Raw genomic sequence first — 23,038 nt, 5'->3', positions numbered from 1 at the left:
ACCGACCGGCATTACGCGGCTGACGTATGTCATTAGGCCCAGTAAGGGCTGCATCTGCTGGAGGGTGACTTTTCTAACTGTGCAAAAACCTTCTAGCATCTGTAGAGTTTTCTGAATTTTTTCTGTAGGTAGCCAAAAGATCATCCCATTGGTGTCTATTTCAATGCCCAAGAAAGGCAGTACATTACATGGTTCGACTGTTTTTTCGGGTGATAGCGGGACACCAAAATGATGCGCTATAAATTTAAATTTGGCTAGTAGGAGGGGGCAGAGTTTAGAATTTTTGGGACCAACGAACAAGATATCGCTGAGGTAGTGAATCAGAGAAGTGCTGCCTGTCTTATAACGGACTACTCAATCTAGGAACCTACTGAATAACTCGAAAAAGTGACACGAAATGGAGCATCCCATCGGCAGGCACATATCAAAGTAACAGTACTGGTCCACCTTGCATCCTAATAGGTTGTAACATTCGGGATGTACTGGTAAAAGGCGGAATGCTGATTCTGGAGGTCCCTTCCAACTCTACCATTCTATGATTCTCCCCAGGACTCCTACCCTCGTCACCACGTGACCTACGTCTCGTCACCACGCGCACTGAGCCACAAAAATTAACAAAAAATGACGGCAGAATTGCATTATTTTTTTTTACAATTTCATCGCACTCTGAACTTTCCCCCAAAGTGAATGGAATCACTCAAAATTACAAGTTGTCCCGCAGGAAGCGCACTGCACGTCCATGTACACAGAAATAAAACATGGAAGCCGGTATGTCACGAAGGAGTTAACCAGAGGGACGGGAGGCAGTAGTGTAATAGGAGTGAGCACCCATCCATCGTGAAGGAAACTTACAAATTATCTGCAACACTTCCCGTCTCCTTCTCTACTGTGACCTCACCCACAAAGAAGACCTTGCCCCACGACGGAGACCTGGTCCCAAGATGAAGCCTCAGCTCCACTACTGAGCCCTCGCCCCACGACGGAGACCTGGTCCCAAGATGAAGCCTCAGCTCCACTACTGAGCTCTTGCCCCACGACGGAGACCTGGTCCCAAGATGAAGCCTCAGCTCCACTACTGAGCCCTCGCCCCACGACGGAGACCTGGTCCCAAGATGAAGCCTCAGCTCCACTACTGAGCCCTTGCCCCACGACGGAGACCTGGTCCCAAGATGAAGCCTCAGCTCCACTACTGAGCCCTCGCCCCACGTTGGGGACCTGGTCCCAAGATGGAACCTTCGCCCCATGACAGAGACCTATTCCTAAGGCGGAGCCTCAGCCCTACGATGACTTTGCCACAAGTTGTTTTTCCTCATAAGATTCTTTGTCTGTGTGTGTCATGCGATTAGTACAATGTTCTATGGAGACGGGTGACGTGGGTCAGAGTGAAGGCACGGACACGATATTTTAAAATTCAATGTAATATATATATTGCAGAGAAACAAGCCTCAGGAAACAGATGGAAACAACAGTGGTTTAAAGCAGAGTCAGGAACATGAGGGGTTATCCGTACAGACCAATGGTGCGAGTTCAAGTCCGGGAATGCAGGATCCAGAGGTCCGGAGCTGGACTGGGCTCCAAGCAGAGAGCCAGCCGCAGCGGAGGTGGGTGCAGAGCAGGTCCGAAGCAACAGTTCTTTCAGATGGAACGTGAATCCGGAAGCAAGCGGGGTATCCCGAAAAGACAAGCAAGATACTAGTACTTCTAGCATGGCAGCAGGTGAGGTACAAGATATACAAGCACTGTATAGTGTGCAGAGTCCCTTTATATACGCAGCAGACGGAAACAAAGCATCTCAAACAGGAAACAAGATGGCCTCTGCGAAGCCATTAACTCCATCTTAGGTAAGGGCAAAGTCCAGCAGAACTAAGGGCAAGACCAAGCAAACAGGAAACAAGATGGCCCCCGTGAAGCCATTAACTCCATCTTGGGTAAGGGCAAAATCCAGCAGAACTAAGAGCAAAACAGGTACACAGTTCAGATCCTACAATGTGGCATTAACCATTTAAGGTCTCCCCTGGCAGAGCTGCAGGAAGACGTCCCCAAGCAGCAGCATCACATTTTACAATTGAGTTTCTACAGGAGACATTGGATCATATCCAGTAGGCGCCGTGCAGCCAACATATAAACACCGGTGCTCTCATGGGAGCGCCATGCCACTCACTATTAACTGCTTATTATCCAGAACCCAAGCCCATGGATGCAGTAACAGATGGGTGCAGTGGGTGATGGTCGATCTACGTAAGATCATATGTGGGCCGGGGTCACATGATACATGCAGCCCAATGTCTGGGTGACATGTACTCTGGCCTCCAGAAGTGCAGGCACCATTACTGAGAAGACATCCTGACCTGAGAGCAGCCCCCTTCCCAGGGCAGGCAGGCACCGGTATCGCCATGGAGGCTGTATGCCCATGTGCCATCCGACAATCCACTTATGCCCCCCGGACATGTCATGCCCGCACAATGTCCGGACACAGACCCTCACACGTCACCATTGGTACAGCGGCAACGTCCACCAGCGCACAGCAATCCACCCACCGCCGATCTTCATCAACATAGTCAGCTTGAATCAGTAATTCCACAAAAGATGTAAACAATCAGCGCTGATGAAGAAGGGCCAGAAAGTCACTGATGGGGGCCACGTCTTGCAGAGCAAAGACATTCACCAGAAAAGAAGACATGGAAAACTTAAAGAGGAAAGGATTTTATTGAATTTACATATCTGTAGTCATCATGCAGTGGAGCCACTGGGGGCAGACAGCCAGGAGACCCAGGATCACCCTATGTATGGACAACATGGAGGAAAGCCCTGGAATCACCAAACACGACCGGCTGTGGCCAGTGCAGCCTATGTGTGGACACCATGGGGGGGGGGGGGGGAGAGCCCTGGAATCACCAGAGACCACTAGCCATGACCAGTGCACCCTATGTGCGCTCACCATGGAGGAAAGCCTTGAAATCACCAGTGACCACCAGCCTTGGACAGTGCACCCTATGTATGGACAACATGGAGGAAAGCCCTGGAATCACCAAACACGACCGGCTGTGGCCAGTGCAGCCTATGTGTGGACACCATGGGGGGGGGGGGGGAGAGCCCTGGAATCACCAGAGACCACCAGCCATGACCAGTGCACCCTATGTGCGCTCACCATGGAGGAAAGCCTTGAAATCACCAGTGACCACCAGCCTTGGACAGTGCACCCTATGTATGGACATCATGGGGAAAAGCCCTGGAATCACCAGTGACCACTGGACGTGGCCAGTTTGCCCCATGTCTGGACACTGTGGAGGAAAGGGTCAGTATACCTGGGGCTGAAATATGACGACTGGTCCTGGCCCCAGAACATTTGTGGATATGAACCATCCATGGATCTGATTGTGGAATGGTGAAATCAGGGAGGTTTGTGGGAGACATAAAACAGAGTGCTATACACAGGTAAAATACTGCATGGTCCGGTCCCCAGGACGTGGTCCCGTGTCTCTGTGTCCATGCAGGGGAGACACATGGAAAGTCTGGGAGTATATACAGTGCCATCAAAGGCCGGCTGTGCCCACTCCTCACGGGAGCCCGGCGCCATTCACATTGAGGGTGAGCAAATGTTTCAGTATTACAGCCACTGGCCGAATCCACAGCGCGAGCATGCGCAGCATCTACACCAGCGGGAGCGGAGGGAGGATGGAGGCCGCTGCGCTGCAGGAGGCTCAGGTTCGGGGCATAAAGTGCAGCTAGTGACGGAAGCAGGGACATTCACATACATTCACAAGGGACCACAGGGAGGAAAGCGAGGAGGGTCCTGACTCCGGGGGAGGGTCCTGGATCTGGAGGAGGGTACTGACTCACAGGCCGCACCTCACTCCTTGGCCTTTCCGATTATAGCCAGGATGTACAGGAAGATGTTAATGATGTCCGTATACAGGTTCAGGGCAGCAAACACATATTCTTCAGGGCTGAGAGACAGCTGCTTGTTCCCAAGGATCATCTGCGTGTCCACGGCCAGGAACTAGGGGAGACACAAGGAGGAAACTGTCAGCAATGTTGGGGAACAGAACATCAGGGAGGAGCCTGTCAGGAGCACTGCAGGAGGAAGGCATATGACCACATGACGCGACCTCAGTGACCCTGAGCGGGGGTCCTCTTATATGGGGGCACGGTGATGTCTTCGCCGGCGGCGGATGACCGGACCCTCCAGGGCATACATTTCCCAGGATACCGCGCACTTGGGGTCGCCGTCACCCTCCTTTGACAAGACCCGGCCCTCACTGCAGCCCCCATCACTCTGATCCGATCCCTCAGCTCCAGCAGGTGGAGCACAACCAGAGAAAGCCACAGCTCAGCCTACCAGGACGTCAGCAGTAACATCTCTACTCCAACCCAAGTGATGGATCATGGGATGGGACAACGTATACCCCCAAACAGGTGCAAAGTCAGCTGAGCCCACACTAGATAATACGAGTAAAGACAGGCGACAACAGGGCAAAGGGCGGGTGTCAGGACTCACGCAGGTGAACAGCAGTGCCCCCAGCGAGGCGTAGACGATCTGCAGGATCTTGTTGCGAATGAAGATGCAGAGGATCGAGAAGATGATGAGCACCACCAGACTGACCATCAAGACCCCCATGCAGGAAGTGAAGTCATATTTAGTCTGTGGAGACATGGAGGGTAAGAGAAAAAGTCTTCCTCAGAGGATGGGGGTGGTAGTTACTGTGGGGCACACTCACCTGAAGGGAGAACAGGACCACGGTGAAGCAGACAGCTGCAGTGATGCCCAGCGCCATTATCACGGCGTCCGTCTCGTAAAAGCTGGCAATCATTCCAACCATATAGGAGAGGCTGAGGGTCAGGATGGACTGTGGAAGAAAGAGCATGACACTCGCCCTCCACCTCAGTCCTCCCACTATATGGGCCCCTGACCACTGCACTTACCAGGGCCACCAAGTTCCAAGGGTGACGGCGACGAAAATCTCCACAGCAGCTGAGAGTAATGAGGGAGACAAAGAAGATGGCGTAGGAGAGGTAATACGTCCATGCGTTCCTCCTCACGTAGAGCTGGACCTCCTTCACAAAGGTGAACACTGCAACAAACGCGAAGGTGACGAGGAGCTGAGCCGTGAGGACGAGGAAGACCTGAGGAGAGGAACAAGAGCGTCACCCCAGGGCCCAGCCACTGCTAGCGGAGTCTCCAGGCACCCGCCAACAGAGCGGAGTCTCCAGGCACCCGCCAACAGAGCGGAGTCTCCAGGCACCCGCCAACAGAGCACCAATGATGATAGTTCAGACCCCTCCTCAGCCTGGTCCTGTGGATGCAGACTTATCAGCAGATCCAGAGTAGCACTGAGACCGTCACTTATCTATCAGGTTTTCGGCACACCCCCAGGAGTAGTGGTCATCTATACTGACCTTACGAATGAATGCTCGCCGGATGTTCTTATCATCCCAGTGGCTGATGGGAAAGTCCTGGTTATCACAATATGAGGGGGGTCCTTCCTCATGATATGTGGTGCTATGTATGGGAGACCCGAAATCTGAGGAAAGAAAGAAAAGGAGGGATGCAAGAGCTCAATGTCAGGCTTGGTCAGTAGACAGCTCCTAAACAAGTGGGAGTTAAAAACAGGAGTTGTAGCTGCTGAGTGTGAGTCTGCCGGGATAGGACTGGTGGAGCAGTCTGTCATATGTTCTGCTCTAACTACTGACACAATTTACCCCTGGCCACCCCTAGGCCTAATTAAGAGGGGGAAGAGAGTAATAGTTCAGTGTGGGCCCTGCCCATGGGATGATTTAGCGAATCCTGCATTGAGCAGGGGGTTGGACCAGATGGCCCAGGAGGTCCCTTCCAACTCTACCATTCTATGATTCTATGTCAGGCTTCAACAATCCGTGGCCAGTAAGTGCCACAATCTCCCCATCGCTTCCCATCCCTGTGTGTATGGACGCTTGCACAGCAGATCTGGAGGAGGGAGATGGACAATCCTGAGAGGAACATGCGGTGGACATGGATGGTGAGAAGTGGGACAGAAGTAAAGGGCAAGATGTAATTTGAGTGGAAAGGGGCCTAAGAAAAGGAAGGGGCCGCTCTCGTGTCTGTACTTCCATCAAAACTCACACATAGCGGCCCTGGGGGATAATGTTACCGCTAACACCTGGGAGAGGCCGGGGTGCCGAGCCCCCACCCGAGAGGGAGGCCGAGCCCCCACCCGAGAGGGAGGCCGAGCCCCCACCCGAGAGGGAGGCCGGGGTGCCGAGCCCCCACCCGAGAGGGAGGCCGGGGTGCCGAGCCCCCACCCGAGAGGGAGGCTGGGGTGCCGAGCCCCCACCGGGGACAGAGGCCGGGGTGCAAAGCTCCCACCCGGGAGCGAGGATAATGCTACCGCTAACACCTGGGAGAGGCCGGAGAGCCGAGCCCCCACCCGGGAGGGAGGCCGGGGTGCACAAGGAGGAACACATTCACGTTGCTGGTAATGCTGAGACATAATCAGACTCTTCACACAATTGGGCTAAAAACAGGGAAACGAGGAGACATTTCTATATAAGGAGTCATCCACTGTGGGAGAATGTGCAAGGAAGACTAACGAAGAGCTGTGGAAATATACTCTGTACAGAGCATGTGACTACAGAGAGGAGCTGTGGATATATAGTATATACAGAGCGTATGACTACAGAGAGGAGCTGTGGATATATAGTATATACAGAGCGTGTGACTACAGAGGGGAGCTGTGGGTATATATAGTATATACAGAGCGTGTGACTACAGAGAATAGCTGTGGATACATAGTATATACAGAGCGTGTGACTACAGAGAATAGCTGTGGATACATAGTATATACAGAGCGTGTGACTAGAGAGGAGCTGTGGATACATAGTATATACAGAGCGTGTGACTACAGAGAGGAGCTGTGGGTATATATAGTATATACAGAGCGTGTGACTACAGAGGGGAGCTGTGGATATATAGTATATACAGAGCGTGTGACCACAGAGGGGAGCTGTGGGTATATATAGTATATACAGAGCGTGTGACTACAGAGAGGAGCTGTGAATATATAGTATATACAGAGCATGTGACTACAGAGGGGAGCTGTGGATATATAGTATATACAGAGCGTGTGACTACAGAGAGGAGCTGTGGATACATAGTATATACAGAGCGTGTGACTACAGAGAGGAGCTGTGGGTATATATAGTATATACAGAGCGTGTGACTACAGAGGGGAGCTGTGGATATATAGTATATACAGAGCGTGTGACTACAGAGGGGAGCTGTGGATATATAGTATATACAGAGCGTGTGACTACAGAGGGGAGCTGTGGGTATATATAGTATATACAGAGCGTGTGACTACAGAGAGGAGCTGTGGATATATAGTATATACAGAGCGTGTGACTACAGAGAATAGCTGTGGATACATAGTATATACAGAGCGTGTGACTACAGAGAATAGCTGTGGATACATAGTATATACAGAGCGTGTGACTACAGAGAGGAGCTGTGGATACATAGTATATACAGAGCGTGTGACTACAGAGAGGAGCTGTGGATACATAGTATATACAGAGCGTGTGACTACAGAGAGGAGCTGTGGATATATAGTATATGCAGAGCGTGTGACTACAGAGGGGAGCTATGTATATATAGTATATGCAGAGCGTGTGACTACAGAGAGGAGCTGTGGGTATATATAGTATATACAGAGCGTGTGACTACAGAGGGGAGCTGTGGATATATAGTATATACAGAGCGTGTGACTACAGAGAGGAGCTGTGGATATATAGTATATACAGAGTGTGTGACTACAGAGAGGAGCTGTGGATATATAGTATATACAGAGCGTGTGACTACAGAGAGGAGCTGTGGATACATAGTATATACAGAGCGTGTGACTACAGAGAGGAGCTGTGGGTATATAGTATATACAGAGCGTGTGACTACAGAGAGGAGCTGTGGATATATAGTATATACAGTGTGTGTGACTACAGAGGAGAGCTGTGTATATATAGTATATACAGAGTGTGTGACTACAGAGAGGAGCTGTGGGTATATAGTTTATATAGAGCGTGTGACTACAGAGGGGAGCTGTGGATATATAGTATATACAGAGCGTGTGACTACAGAGGGGAGCTGTGGATATATAGTATATACAGAGCGTGTGACTAGAGAGGAGCTGTGGGTATATAGTATATACAGAGCACGTGACTACAGAGAGGAGCTGTGGATATATAGTATATACAGAGCACGTGACTACAGAGAGGAGCTGTGGATATATAGTATATACAGAGCGCGTGACTACAGAGAGGAGCTGTGGATATATAGTATATACAGAGCGCGTGACTACAGAGAGGAGCTGTGGATATATAGTATATACAGAGCGTGTGACTACAGAGAGGAGCTGTGATGAGTGAGGGCGACTGATTGGTCCCCAGTTAGAAGTGGGAACCGTGAGATACAGCGCTGGTGCCGCCATTTCCAATAAGACTTTGTGTAGATAGTGCGCTGTTCAGCTCTTATTCACAGCGCTGTCACCACGGAGAGTCTGCAGAGCACAGACGTCACCACGGAGAGTCTGCAGAGCACAGACGTCACCACGGAGAGTCTGCAGAGCACAGACGTCACCACGGAGAGTCTGGAGAGCACAGACGTCACCACGGAGAGTCTGCAGAGCACAGACGTCACCACGGAGAGGAGCAGCATGGCGCAGGATCCCGGAGGCTTCTGTGAAATGGCACAAGTCACAGCGCAGCTCCTATATCTGCAGGTGACACTAGCGTTTGTCGTATGTGCAGACTATGGAGGACGTTTTTAAGTTACAGGAGCACTTGTTTTTAAACCTCCACTGAGTAGCTGGGGGCAAAGTGGAGAATGGCTTCACAAGCCAAGGGTGTAGTACAACCACTCCTCAATCGGGACCCCATCTACAACATGGAGGTCAGGATGTCCTGGAGGTAAAAAGGGTACAAAGAGGACAACACTGATCAGGGTCGAGGATTGTAGACAGGAGAATGACACTTGAGGAGGGGGCGCTCCGTCCGCCTGGAGAAAGACAGGTGCCATCTCTAGAGGATACAAGGGGGCGCTCCCTCCGCCTGGAGAAAGACAGGTGCCATCTCCAGAGGATACAAGGGGGCGCTCCCTCCGCCTGGAGAAAGACAGGTGCCATCTCCAGAGGATACAAGGGGGCGCTCCCTCCACCTAGAGAAAGACAGGTGCCATCTCCAGAGGATACAAGGGGGCGCTCCCTCCACCTGGAGAAACAGGTGCCATCTCCAGAGGATACAAGGGGGCGCTCCCTCAGCCTGGAGAAAGACAGGTGCCATCTCCAGAGGATACAAGGGGGCGCTCCCTCAGCCTGGAGAAATACAGGTGCCATCTCCAGAGGATACAAGGGGGCGCTCCCTCCGCCTGGAGAAAGACAGGTGCCATCTCCAGAGGATACAAGGGGGCGCTCCCTCCGCCTGGAGAAAGACAGGTGCCATCTCCAGAGGATACAAGGGGGCGCTCCCTCAGCCTGAAGAAAGACAGGTTCCATCTCCAGAGGATACAAGGGGGCGCTCCCTCCGCCTGGAGAAAGACAGGTGCCATCTCCAGAGGATACAAGGGGGCGCTCCCTCAGCCTGGAGAAAGACAGGTACCATCTCCAGAGGATACAAGGGGGCGCTCCCTCCGCCTGGAGAAAGACAGGTGCCATCTCCAGAGGATGCAAGGGGGCGCTCCCTCCGCCTGGAGAAAGACAGGTGCCATCTCCAGAGGATACAAGGGGGCGCTCCCTCCGCCTGGAGAAAGACAGGTGCCATCTCCAGAGGATACAAGGCGGCGCTCCCTCCACCGGTGCCATCTCTGGAGGATACCAGGCTTCTCTACCATGAGGACTATTCACATGTGGAATAAATAAGCTCAGGAGAAGTCACAGCAGGAACCATCGATGGTTTCATAAAGGCGGAGGATGCTCTTTTACAAGAATATAAGGATGTAAATGTGAAACCTTCTTTTCTGAATATTTGGTCTAGTGGATCTACCAGACGTGACAGATGTTGTGTTGGGCGGCCGGATGACGCCTTGTAGACCGACACGTGCCCCTTCCCTCACCCCTTCCCAGCACTCGACTGAACATGTATTTTTATTAATTCAGCACAATTAACTATGTGACCTCATGTAATCAGATGAAAAATCGACCTGCGAGACCCCACACCAGTCACTCACCGCTTGGCTCTGGGGGGTAACCACCCTGTCCGTATGGAGGCTGATGATACGGCTGACCTGGATATGGGGCCCCTGGATAGGGCCCCTGGTTGTAAGCTGGCGGGTAGGGGGGCTGCCCCATAGGTGGGTGACTGGGGTACGGGACCTCTGTAGGATAGGGGGCAGTAGTAGGATAGGGGGCAGTATTGGGGTACGGTGGTTGTCCATAGCCTGGGGCTGGAACAGTATTTGGTCCAACCGGATAGGGGGGATTAGAGTAGGGGTCCCCCGTCACCAGGAAACTCTTCTCGTGTGACATCTTCTATATCAGCACCTGAAGAAAAAAAAAAACGAGAACTTTACTGCCCCATCATGGCTTCCCAGAGACTGAGGCCCACACATCAATGCCCCCCAAACATCAGCATCAGTGCCCACCCCCATAACTATACCACAAGCACCCAGACAAGACACCCACCGTATTATGGGAAACCCCCAAAATTCATAGACCCCGCTATATACCAGTAACACCCCCCACACCTCATAAGACTGGTATGTGTTCTGGCTGCTGCAATACCATCACCCATCGTTCCTGATCCCAGTCACCCTGGATCTATCACTGGTGTGTCTCCTGGTTGCTTTCTCACCTTATTGCCTGGATTCTAACTCACAGTTTGGCCTTATCTGTCCATGTGAATCCATCTCCTTTTGCATTTTCTCTTCTGGCTCCTAATTATTCATCTCCTGTGTCTGTCCAGCCTTCCTTCTGCTCCTCCCTCCTGATCACACCTGGGCCTTTTCATGTGCTGTTAAGTTGCCAGAAATTCAGAAGCAATACACAGGGCTGTCTAGACCTTGGGCTGTCTTTGGAAGGATGCCTTTTATAAGGATAACTATAGAAATGAGCCAGAAGTGACCAGAAGGTACGCCTAACCTCTGTTAAAACATACAACATTTCTGTTAGCTCCACACTTCCTCTTACCATGCTGAAATATGCTCTTTCGCCTCCATTACTCTTCACTCTCCTTCGCTATCCACAGACCCCAGCACCCTATAACCAAGTAATAATCTCTCCTCCTCTCTTGCCCTCCCACCTGACCTCATCCGCTGACCTGCTCCTCAACCTCAGATCTCTCCTAATAACACACAAATCGCCCTCTCTCCTTCGCCTCTCTCTGCTGGCGACATATCTCCCAACCTTGGACCCCCCACAGCTCACACCTCCCATTATTACCCCCTTTCTGTCGTTCCCAAACCAACACAAACATCAGAAATCTTTCCCACCTCAAATACTTGCCCTTGATGCCTACCACTCAGCTCCCTCTCTCTGGATCACTCTGGAATGCCCGCTCCATCTGCAATAAACTCCATGTGATCCACAAGCTCTTTACCTCTCGCAATTTTTCCTTCCTTGGCCTCACTGAAACATGGCTGACACCCACCGACACTGCCTCCCCTGCTGCGCTATGCTATGGCGGCCTCCACTTCACCCACACTCCTCGCCCTGGCAACAGACATAATGGAGAAGTGGGCCTTCTCCTTTCTTCCAATTGCACCTTCAACCCAATCCCACCTCTTCCCTCCCTTGTCCTCCCCTCTTTTGAAGTCCACTCTGTCCGGATCTACTCTCCCTCCAACCTCCAAGTGGCTGTCATATACCGACCTCCGGGCCCGACCACTGCCTTCATTGACCAAATCTCTACCTGGCTCCTTCACTTTCTCTCTGCTGACATTCCCACCAACATCATGAGTGACTTCAATATCCCCATTGACACCAACCAGTCAGCAGCCTCAAAACTCCTGTTGCTCACTTCATCTTTTGGACTTACTCAGTGGTCCTCCTCAGCCACCCACATAGACGGACACACATTAGACCTGGTCTGTTCCCTATCTAACTTCACAACCTCACCTCTCCCTCTCAATGACCACCATCTACTCAGTTTCTCATCCCTGTCCTCCTCACCTGTCACCCATGTCCAGCAGCATGCGCACCCCAGCAGAAACCTTGCACATCTAGACACCCACGCGCACTCTGACTCTATCCTACCACTGTCCTCCATATCCTCACTCCACAACACAGATACTGCCACTAGCTTCTACAATGCCACTCTTGCATCAACCATCGACTCGGTCGCCCCTGTCATGCATAACAGAGTGCGACAAATCAATAGACAACCCTGGCACAATAACACCACTAAAAAGCTTCGGCAAGCATCCAGAATTGCTGAATGGCGCTGGAAGAAAACGCATTCCCAAGACGACTTCATTGCACTCAAACAGGCAACACTTGCATTCAAATCTGCCCTCACCTCTGCTAAACAGGCCTACTTCACATCCCTTGTATCTTCCTTATGCCACAACCCCAAACAGTTGTTCAATACTTTTAACTCCCTCCTCCGCCCACCACTGCTCCCTCCAACTTCCCTAATGTCTGCTGAGGACTTCGCCGCGCACATCAAAAATAAGATCGACCAAACAAGGCAAGTCTTTATTATTCAACCACCACAATCCCTTTGTATACCAGACCAACGCCCTAACCCCATAACCTCCTTATCCAACATCACTGAAGGGGAGCTTGCTCATCTTCTCTCCAAATCACACCTCACCACTTGTGCACTCGACCTCATACCATCCCACCTCCCCCCCAACCTCGCCACCACTCTTATCCCATCCCTGACCCACCTCTTCAACCTATCACTTACTTCCAGTACCTTGCCTTCTGCATTCAAACATGCCACAATCACGCCTATCCTTAAAAAGCCAACCCTCGACCCAACAGCTATGTCCAGGTTTCACCCAATATCGTTGCTCCCATTCACTACTAAATTCCTGGAGCAGCGTGTCCACACTGAACTTTCCTCCCACCTCTCATCAAACTTGCTCTTTGACAATCTACAATCTGGTTTCCGTCCCCATCATTCCACTGAGACAGCCCTGACCAAAATTACTAACGACCTACATACAGCCAAAGCTAACGGACAATACTCTATACTCCTGCTTCTAGACCTGTCCTCTGCTTTCGACACGGTAGACCACTGCCTCCTACTACAGATCCTCTCCTCCTTCGGCATCAAAGACCTCGCCCTATCCTGATCTCCTCATACCTTTCCAACTGCACATTCAGCGTCTCCCACACCCACACCACTTCCTCATCCCACTCTCTCTCTGTTGGAGTCCCCCAAGGCTCTGTTCTAGGACCCCTACTCTTCTCAATCTATACACTTGGCCTACGGCAACTCAAAGTCCCATGGATTCCAGTACCACCTTTATGCTGATGATACTCAGATCTACCTCCCTGGCCCAGAAGTCACCTATCTGCTGTCCAGAATCCCGGAGTGTCTATCAGCCATATCCTCCTTCTCCTCTCACTTCCTCAAACTCAATGTAGACAAATCTGAACTTATCTTTCCCCCATCTCACAGATCTTCCTAACCTGACTTATCTATAACAATTGACGACATCACGCTTTCCCCCGTACCGGAGGTCCGCTGCTTCGGAGGATCCCTTAACTCTGCCCTGTCCTTCAAACCGCACATCCAAGCTCTCTCCACCTACTGTCGCCTCCAGCTCAAAAATATTTCCAGAATACGTCCCTTCCTCAACCCTCAATCTACTAAAATGCTTGTGCATCTCCCGCCTCGACTATGGCAACATCCTTTTCCCTGCTAACACCCTCACACCTCTCCAGTCCATCCTTAACGCTAATGCCCGACTAATGCATCTCTCTCCTCGTTACTCCTCCACTTCTCTCCTCTACAAATTACTTCACTAACTCCCATTCCCTCAGCGTATCCAATTCAAATTACTAATACTGACCTACAAGGCCATCTATAACCTGTCTCCTCCATATAGCTCTGAACTAATCTCCCGATACCTTCCCTCACGTAATCTTCGGTCCTCCCAGACCTCCTTCTCTCCTCCACACTTATTCGCTCCTCACCCAACCGCCTCCAAGACTTCTCCCGAATAGCCCCCATCCTCTGGAATTCTTTACCCCAACAAGTCCGACTATCAACCACATTCGGATCCTTCAGACGGAACCTGAAAACCCACCTCTTCAAGAAAGCCTACAGCCTGCAATGACCCCGCTGCCTCCTCACCACTACCGGAGCCACCGCCTCACCATCACTGGAGCTACCGACTCACCAACACCGGAGCTGCTGCAACCCCCCAACCTACTGTCTCCTTCCCCACCATTCTGTAGCATGTAAGCCTGAAAGGGCAGGGTCCTCTCTCCCCTCTATATCAGTCTGCGATTGTTAGTTTACTGTAAGTGATATCTGTTATTCGTATGTAACCCCTTCTCGTGTACAGCACCATGGAACCAATGCTGCTATAAAAATAATAAGACCCCGCTTTATACCAGTAACACCCCCCCACACCTCATAAGACCCCACTTTATACCAGTAACCCCCCCCACACCTCATAAGACCCCACTTTATACCAGTAACACCCCCCCACACCTCATAAGACACCGCTATATACCAGCAGCACTCCCCACATCTCATAAGACCCCGCTATATACCAGTAACACCCCCCACACCTCATAAGACCCCTCTACATACCAGTAGCACCCCCCCACACCTCATAAGACCCCTCTATATATAAGTAACACACCCACACCTGATAAGACCCCTCTACATACCAGTAGCACCCCCCCCACACCTCATAAGACCCCGCTATATACCAGTAACACCCCCCACACCTCATAAGACCCCTCTATATACCAGTATCACCCCCCCACACCTCATAAGACCCCGCTATATACCAATAACACCCCCCACACCTCATAAGACCCCGCTATATACCAGTAACACCCCCCACACCTCATAAGACCCCTCTACATACCAGTAACACCCCCCACACCTCATAAGACCCCTCTATATACCAGTATCACCCCCCCACACCTCATAAGACCCCGCTATATACCAGTAACACCCCCCCACACCTCATAAGACCCCGCTATATACCAGTAACACCCCCCCACACCTCATAAGACCCCGCTATATACCAGTAACACCCCCCACACCTCATAAGACCCCTCTACATACCAGTAGCACCCCCCCACACCTCATAAGACCCAGCTATAAGTAACACACCCACACCTGATAAGACCCCTCTACATACCAGTAGCACCCCCCCACACCTCATAAGACCCCGCTATATACCAGTAACAACCCCTACACCTTATAAGACCCCGCCATATACCAGTAACACCCCCCCACACCTCATAAGACCCCACTATATACCAGTAACAACCCCCACACCTCATAAGACCCCGCTATATACCAGTAACACCCCCCCACACCTCATAAGACCCCGCTATATACCAGCAACACCCCCACCTCATAAGACCCCCTATATACCAGTAACACCCCACCTCATAAGACCCCCCTATATACCAGTAACACCCCCACCTCATAAGACCCCTCTATATACCAGTAACAACCCCCCACACCTCAAAAGACCCCTGTACATACCAGTACCACCCCCCACCTCATAAGACCCCTCTACATACAAGTAACACCCCACACCTCATAAGACACAGCTATATACCAGTAATAACCCATACACCTTATAAGACCCCGCCATATACCAGTAACACCCCCGCACACCTCATAACACCCCCCACACCTCATAAGACCCCTCTACATATCAGTAACACCCCCCACACCTCATAAGACCCCCTATATACCAGTAACACCCCCCACAACTCATAAGACCTCGCTATATACCAGTAACACACCTCACACCTCATAAGACCCCGCTATATACTGTAAGAGAATGGTCAGCTATAATATACTGAGCTGCCATGAGCAACGAGGCAGCCATCTTATGAAAGTTAGGAAAGAACATATTCAACTTTTACAATAGAAATAATACGATGTACTCTGTAAAAGCAGATGGAGAATGTAAAATGAGATCATGCCCATTAACCAATTTAGTAGATGTGCATACAGGTAAATTGGATCAGCCTCAGGGCAATGAGAAAATAAAACCAACGAATATATGGGAAATGTGTATTCATGACAGTGTTAGTAGGAAACAGACTTCTACAATTGTCAAATATATGGATTTATGGGTTTAGTCTAAGAGCAGTAATAAGATTAATGACAGTAGTTAGAGATAATATTGGATTTGTGTGTTTCTTAATGTGGTCTGGTAAAAAGTTAATTACTGATGTAACGTTGTGCCACTTCTTCCTTTGTCCAAAAAGATATGATGTAACCATATACGTATAATATGTATACAGCTTCTTTTGTTTGCGTAATGTATAAAAAGCCCCTGTTACTGTTGCTCGGGGCCATTCCATCGCCATCATGCCACTGTGCCTCACCATGGCCAGGGCACAGAGCCTTATCATCGCCAGACTTCCCAGCGAATCTCTGCCCGTCTGAATTCCTGTTTTTGCCCGCATATTTCAACTTCTCTGACTTTCTGCTCTGTTTTGCCGTGTATCTCTGAATAAACTACAACCTCAGCTTTAGAGGATTGTATGCAGTTTGGTCCGGCTCTTCCAACTCTCCAAATCAGGACTCTCTTTCTTACATATACCAGTAACACCCCCCACACCTCATAAGACCCCGCTATATACCAGTAACACCCCCCACACCTCATAAGACCCCGCTATATACCAGTAACACCCCCCACACCTCATAAGACCCCGCTATATACGAGTAACACCCCCCACACCTCATAAGACCCCTCTATATACCAGTAACACCCCCCACACCTCATAAGACCCCTCTATATACCAGTAACACCCCCCCACACCTCATAAGACCCCGCTATATACCAGTAACACCCCCCACACCTCATAAGACCCCTCTATATCTATCTATAAACAGAAAGATAGTGAGGAAACACTTAGCTAACCTAAATGAATTCAAGTCTCCAGGTCCAGATGAATTACACCCCAGAGTACTGAAGGAGATAGCAGAAGAAATTTTTGAACCCCTCTCCATAATCTTTGAAAATTCTTGGAGAACAGGAGAAGTGCCAGAAGACTGGAGAAGAGCAAATGTTGTTCCTATCTTCAAAAAGGGGAAGAAGGTGGACCCAGGCAACTATAGGCCGGTGAGTCTGACTTCTATACCAGGAAAGATCTTTGAACAAATTATTAAACAACATGTATGTCAATACCTGGATAAGAATGAAGTGATTAAACAGAGTCAGCATGGGTTTGTAACTAATAAGTCATGTCAGACTAACTTAATTTCCTTCTATGACGGAATCACTGATTGGGTGGATCAAGGAAATGCTGTAGATATAGTATATCTTGACTTCAGCAAAGCATTTGACAAAGTCTCTCATACAATCCTTATTGAAAAAATGACTAAGTATGGAATGGACAAGGCAACTGTTAGGTGGATTCATAACTGGCTGAGTGATCGGACCCAAAGAGTGGTCGTAAATGGCTGCACATCCAGTTGGAGGAATGTGTCAAGTGGGGTACCACAGGGCTCTGTCCTGGGCCCTGTATTGTTCAACATCTTTATCAACGATTTAGATGAAGGAATTGAGGGTAAACTGATTAAATTTGCTGATGACACAAAGCTAGGAGGGATAGCTAATACTAGAGAAGAGAGAGAGAGGATTCAAAAAGATATAAATAAACTGGAGAAGTGGGCAGCAACTAACAGAATGGTTTTTAACAGGGAGAAATGCAAAGTACTACATCTGGGCAACAAAAATGAAAAAAGCATATACAGAATGGGAGGAATAGGGCTAAGTGACAGCACATGTGAAAAAGACTTGGGTATACTAATAGATCACAGACTGAATATGAGTCAACAGTGTGATGCAGCAGCAAAAAAGGCAAATGCAATTCTAGGATGTATTAACAGAAGCATACAGTCTAGATCACGTGAAGTCATTACTTCCCTCTACTCCTCTTTGGTCAGACCTCATCTGGAATATTGTGTCCAGTTTTGGGCACCACATTTTAAAAAAGACATCAACAAACTGAAGCAAGTTCAGAAAAGAGCGACCAGAATGGTGACCGGTCTGCAAACCCTGTCTTATGAGGAAAGGTTGCAGGATTTGGGAATGTTTAGCTGCAAAAGAGAAGACTGAGAGGAGACTTAATAGCTGTCTACAAATATCTAAAGGGCTGTCACATTGTAGAAGGATCAACTTTATTCTCATTTGCACAAGGAAAGACTAGAAGCAATGGGATGAAACTGAATGGGAGGAGACACAGATTAGATATTAGAAAAAACTTTTTAACAGTTAGAGTGATCAATGAGTGGAACAGGCTGCCACGAGAAGTGGTGAGTTCTCCTTCAATGGAAGTCTTCAAACAGAGGCTGGACAGACATCTGTCTGGGATGATTTAGCGAATCCTGCGTTGAGAAGGGGATTGGACCAGAAGGCCCAGGAGGTCCCTTCCAACTCTACGATTCTATGATTCTATATACCAGTAACACCCCCCACAACTCATAAGACGCCGCTATATACCAGCCTCCCCATCCTCCTCTACAGTGACCGGCATCCCCATCCTCCTCCTCTATAGTGAGCGGACTCCCCATCCTCCTTCTCTATAGTGAGCGGCCTCCCCATCCTCCTTCTCTATAGTGAGCGGCCTCCCCATCCTCCTTCTCTATAGTGAGCGGCCTCCCCATCCTCCTCCTCTATAGTGAGCGGCCTCCCCATCCTCCTCTATATTGAACAGTCTCCACATCCTTCTCCTCCTCTATAGTGACCGGCCTCCCCATCCTCCTCTACAGTGAGTAGCCTCCTCACCCTCCTCTATAGTGACCGGCCTCCCCATGCTCCTCTATATTGAACAGTCTCCACATCCTCCTCTATTGTGACAGGTCTCCCCATCCTCCTCCTCTATACTGTCCGGCCTCCCCATCCTCCTCTATAGTGAGCGGCCTCCCCATCCTGCTCCTCCTCTATAGTGACCGGCCTCCCCATCCTCCTCTATAGTGAGCGGCCTCCCCATCCTCCTCCTCCTCTACAGTGAGCGGCCTCCCCATCCTCCTCCTCCTCTACAGTGAGCGGCCTCCCCATCCTCCTCCTCCTCTACAGTAAGCGGCCTCCCCATCCTCCACTATAGTGAGCGGCCTCCCCATCCTCCTCTATAGTGAGCGGCCTCCCCCTCCTCCTCCTCCACTATAGTGAGCGGCCTCCCCATCCTCCACTATAGTGAGCGGCCTCCCCATCCTCCACTATAGTGAGCGGCCTCCCCATCCTCCACTATAGTGAGCGGCCTCCCCATCCTCCTCTATAGTGAGCGGCCTCCCCATCCTCCTCTATAGTGAGCGGCCTCCCCATCCTCCTCTATAGTGAGCGGCCTCCCCATCCTCCTCTATAGTGAGCGGCCTCCCCATCCTCCTCTATAGTGAGCGGCCTCCCCATCCTCCTCTATAGTGAGCGGCCTCCCCATCCTCCTCTATAGTGAGCGGCCTCCCCATCCTCCTCTATAGTGAGCGGCCTCCCCATCCTCCTCTATAGTGAGCGGCCTCCCCATCCTCCTCTATAGTGAGCGGCCTCCCCATCCTCCTCCTCCTCTATAGTGAGCGGCCTCCCCATCCTCCTCCTCCTCCTCTATAGTGAGCGGCCTCCCCATCCTCCTCCTCTATTATGAGCGGCCTCCCCATCCTCCTCCTCCTCTATAGTGACCGGCCTCCCCATCCTCCTCCTCCTCCTCTATAGTGAGCGGCCACCCCATCCTCCTCTATAGTGACCGGCGTCCCCATCCTCCTCCTCTATAGTGACCGGCCTCCCCATCCTCCTCCTCTATAGTGACCGGCCTCCCCATCCTCCTCCTCTATAGTGAGCGGCCTCCCCATCCTCCTCCTCCTCTATAGTGACCGGCCTCCCCATCCTCCTCCTCCTCCTCTATAGTGACCGGCCTCCCCATCCTCCTCCTCCTCTATAGTGACCGGCCTCCCCATCCTCCTCTATAGTGAGCGGCCTCCCCATCCTCCTCCTCCTCTATAGTGACCGGACTCCCCATCCTCCTCTATAGTGACCGGACTCCCCATCCTCCTCCTCCTCTATAGTGACCGGCCTCCACATCCTCCTCCTCTACAGTGACCGGCCTCCACATCCTCCTCCTCCTCTATAGTGACCGGCCTCCCCATCCTCCTCCTACTCTATAGTGACCGGCCTCCCCATCCTCATCCTCCTCTATAGTGACCGACCTCCCCATCCTCATCCTCCTCTATAGTGAGCGGCCTCCCCATCATCCTCTATAGTGACCGGCCTCCACATCCTCCTCCTCTACAGTGACCGGCCTCCCCATCCTCCTCCTCCTCTATAGTGACCGGCCTCCCCATCCTCCTCCTCCTCTATAGTGACCGGCCTCCCCATCCTCCTCCTACTCTATAGTGACCGGCCTCCCCATCCTCATCCTCCTCTATAGTGACCGACCTCCCCATCCTCCTCCTCTATAGTGAGCGGCCTCCCCATCATCCTCTATAGTGAGTGGCCTCCCCATCCTCCTCTATAGTGAGCGGCCTCCCCATCCTCATCCTCCTCTATAGTGAGAGGCCTCCCCATCCTCCTCCTCCTCTATAGTGACCGGCCTCCCCATCCTCCTCCTCCTCTATAGTGACCGGCCTCCCCATCCTCCTCCTCCTCTATAGTGACCGGCCTCCCCATCCTCCTCCTCCTCTATAGTGACCGGCCTCCCCATCCTCCTCCTCCTCTATAGTGACCGGCCTCCCCATCCTCCTCCTCCTCTATAGTGACCGGCCTCCCCATCTTCCTCCTCCTCTATAGTGACCGGCCTCCCCATCATCCTCTATAGTGACCGGCCTACCCATCCTCCTCTATAGTGACCGGTCTCCCCATCCTCCTCCTCCTCTATAGTGACCGGCCTCCCCATCCTCCTCCTCCTCTGTAGTGAGCGGCCTCCCCATCCTCCTCCTCCTCTATGGTGAGCGGCCTCCCCATCCTCCTCCTCTATAGTGACCGGCCTCCCCATCCTCCTCCTCTATAGTGACCGGCCTCCCCATCCTCCTCTATAGTGACCGGCCTCCCCATCCTTTTCTATAGTGACCGGCCTCCCCATCCTCCTCTATAGTGACCGGCCTCCTCATCCTCCTCCTCCTCTATAGTGAGCGGCCTCCCCATCCTCCTCTATAGTGACCGGCCTCTCCATCCTCCTCCTCCTCTATAGTGAGCGGCCTCCCCATCCTCCTCCTCCTCTATAGTGACCGGCCTCTCCATCCTCCTCCTCCTCTATAGTGACCGGCCTCCCCATCCTCCTCCTCCTCCTCTATAGTGACCGGCCTCTCCATCCTCCTCCTCCTCTATAGTGAGCGGCCTCCCCATCCTCCTCCTCCTCTATAGTGACCGGCCTCCCCATCCTCCTCCTCCTCTATAGTGACCGGCCTCCCCATCCTCCTCCTTCTCCTCTATAGTGACCGGCCTCCCCATCCTCCTCCTCCTCTATAGTGACCGGCCTCCCCATCCTCCTCCTCCTCTATAGTGACCGGCCTCTCCATCCTCCTCCTCCTCTATAGTGACCGGCCTCCCCATCCTCCTCCTCTTCTATAGTGAGCGGCCTCCCCATCCTCCTCCTCCTCTATAGTGACCGGCCTCCCCATCATCCTCTATAGTGACCGGCCTCCCCATCCTCCTCCTCCTCTATAGTGAGCGGCCTCCCCATCCTCCTCCTCCTCTATAGTGACCGGCCTCTCCATCCTCCTCCTCCTCTATAGTGAGCGGCCTCCCCATCCTCCTCCTCCTCCTCTATAGTGAGCGGCCTCCCCATCCTACTCCTCCTCTATAGTGACCGGCCTCCCCATCCTCCTCCTCCTCTATAGTGAGCGGCCTCCCCATCCTCCTCCTCCTCTATAGTGACCGGCCTCTCCATCCTCCTCCTCCTCTATAGTGAGCGGCCTCCCCATCCTCCTCCTCCTCCTCTATAGTGAGCGGCCTCCCCATCCTCCTCCTCCTCTATAGTGAGCGGCCTCCCCATCCTACTCCTCCTCTATAGTGACCGGCCTCCCCATCCTCCTCCTCCTCTATAGTGACCGGCCTCCCCATCCTCCTCCTCCTCTATAGTGACCGGCCTCCCCATCCTCCTCCTCCTCTATAGTGACCGGCCTCCCCATCCTCCTCCTCCTCTATAGTGACCGGCCTCCCCATCCTCCTCCTCCTCTATAGTGAGCGGCCTCCCCATCCTCCTCCTCCTCCTCTATAGTGAGCGGCCTCCCCATCCTCCTCCTCCTCTATAGTGAGCGGCCTCCCCATCCTCCTCCTCCTCTATAGTGACCGGCCTCCCCATCCTCCTCCTCCTCTATAGTGAGCGGCCTCCCCATCCTCCTCCTCCGTTATACCCCGTGTTACACGGGGCCGCCCCTCCCCGTGCACCGGCTCTGCCCGCGGTACCGCACACTGGAGGCGCCGGTGTGACGTCTCCGCATTCCCGCACTCACCGGACACTGCAGGCACCGGCAGTGAGGCCGCAGCTGAGACCGGATCAGTGACGTCACCTCTGCGTCATCCACAGGCACCTCCTCCTGCCTCATTCCCAGACGCCCCGCCTACAGCAACGCTAGAGAAAAATCACCATGGCAACAACTAGGTGGTGCGCGGGAGCCCCCACCGCGCTCAACACGTGACCCCCACAACGTACGCAACACGTGACCCCCACACCGCGCTCCACACGTGACCCCCACACCGTACTCCACACGTGACCCCCACACCGTACTCCACACGTGACCCCCACACCGCGCTCCACACGTGACCCCCACACCGTACTCCACACGTGACCCCCACACCGTACTCCACACGTGACCCCCACACCGCACTCCACACGTGACCCCCACACCGCGCTCCACACGTGACCCCCACACCGTGCTCCACACGTGACCCCCACACCGTACTCCACACGTGACCCCCACACCGCAC

General features: G+C 52.1%; 1 protein-coding gene across 2 annotated transcripts; it reads right to left on the bottom strand.

The window, feature by feature from the left end:
• Positions 1 to 2,687: 2,687 nt before the first annotated feature.
• GRINA (glutamate ionotropic receptor NMDA type subunit associated protein 1) lies at positions 2,688 to 22,716 on the bottom strand. 2 transcript variants are annotated; one of them, XM_073556551.1, is made up of 7 exons: positions 22,564 to 22,716; positions 10,190 to 10,502; positions 5,398 to 5,522; positions 4,924 to 5,124; positions 4,719 to 4,847; positions 4,499 to 4,642; positions 2,688 to 4,000 (listed from the first exon to the last, which is right to left on the bottom strand). In XM_073556551.1, exons 2-7 carry the CDS (start codon positions 10,485 to 10,487, stop codon positions 3,851 to 3,853), a joined length of 1,047 nt encoding a protein of 348 aa, XP_073412652.1. In that variant the 5' UTR covers positions 10,488 to 10,502; positions 22,564 to 22,716; the 3' UTR covers positions 2,688 to 3,850. The 2 variants fall into 2 exon arrangements, with proteins under 2 accessions (XP_073412652.1, XP_073412653.1); XM_073556552.1 differs by having other exon boundaries at positions 22,465 to 22,578.
• Positions 22,717 to 23,038: the final 322 nt, after the last annotated feature.

This window comes from Dendrobates tinctorius, unplaced genomic scaffold, assembly GCF_039654945.1.
Source record: "Dendrobates tinctorius isolate UK_male_01 unplaced genomic scaffold, ASM3965494v1 ptg000235l, whole genome shotgun sequence".
Lineage (NCBI taxonomy): Eukaryota > Metazoa > Chordata > Amphibia > Anura > Dendrobatidae > Dendrobates > Dendrobates tinctorius.
This window is presented reverse-complemented; position numbering and strand designations above follow the sequence as displayed.

Coding starts and splice junctions, on each gene's coding strand:
- GRINA (XM_073556551.1), bottom strand. CDS start 10,487: ATGTCACACGAGAAGAGTTTCCTGGTGACGGGGGACCCCTACTCTAAT. Junction 4,848..4,923: donor CTTGGAACTTGGTGGCCCTG/GTAAGTGCAGTG, acceptor TTTCTTCCACAG/TCCATCCTGACCCTCAGCCT. Junction 4,001..4,498: donor GGGCACTGCTGTTCACCTGC/GTGAGTCCTGAC, acceptor TGTCTCCCCTAG/TTCCTGGCCGTGGACACGCA.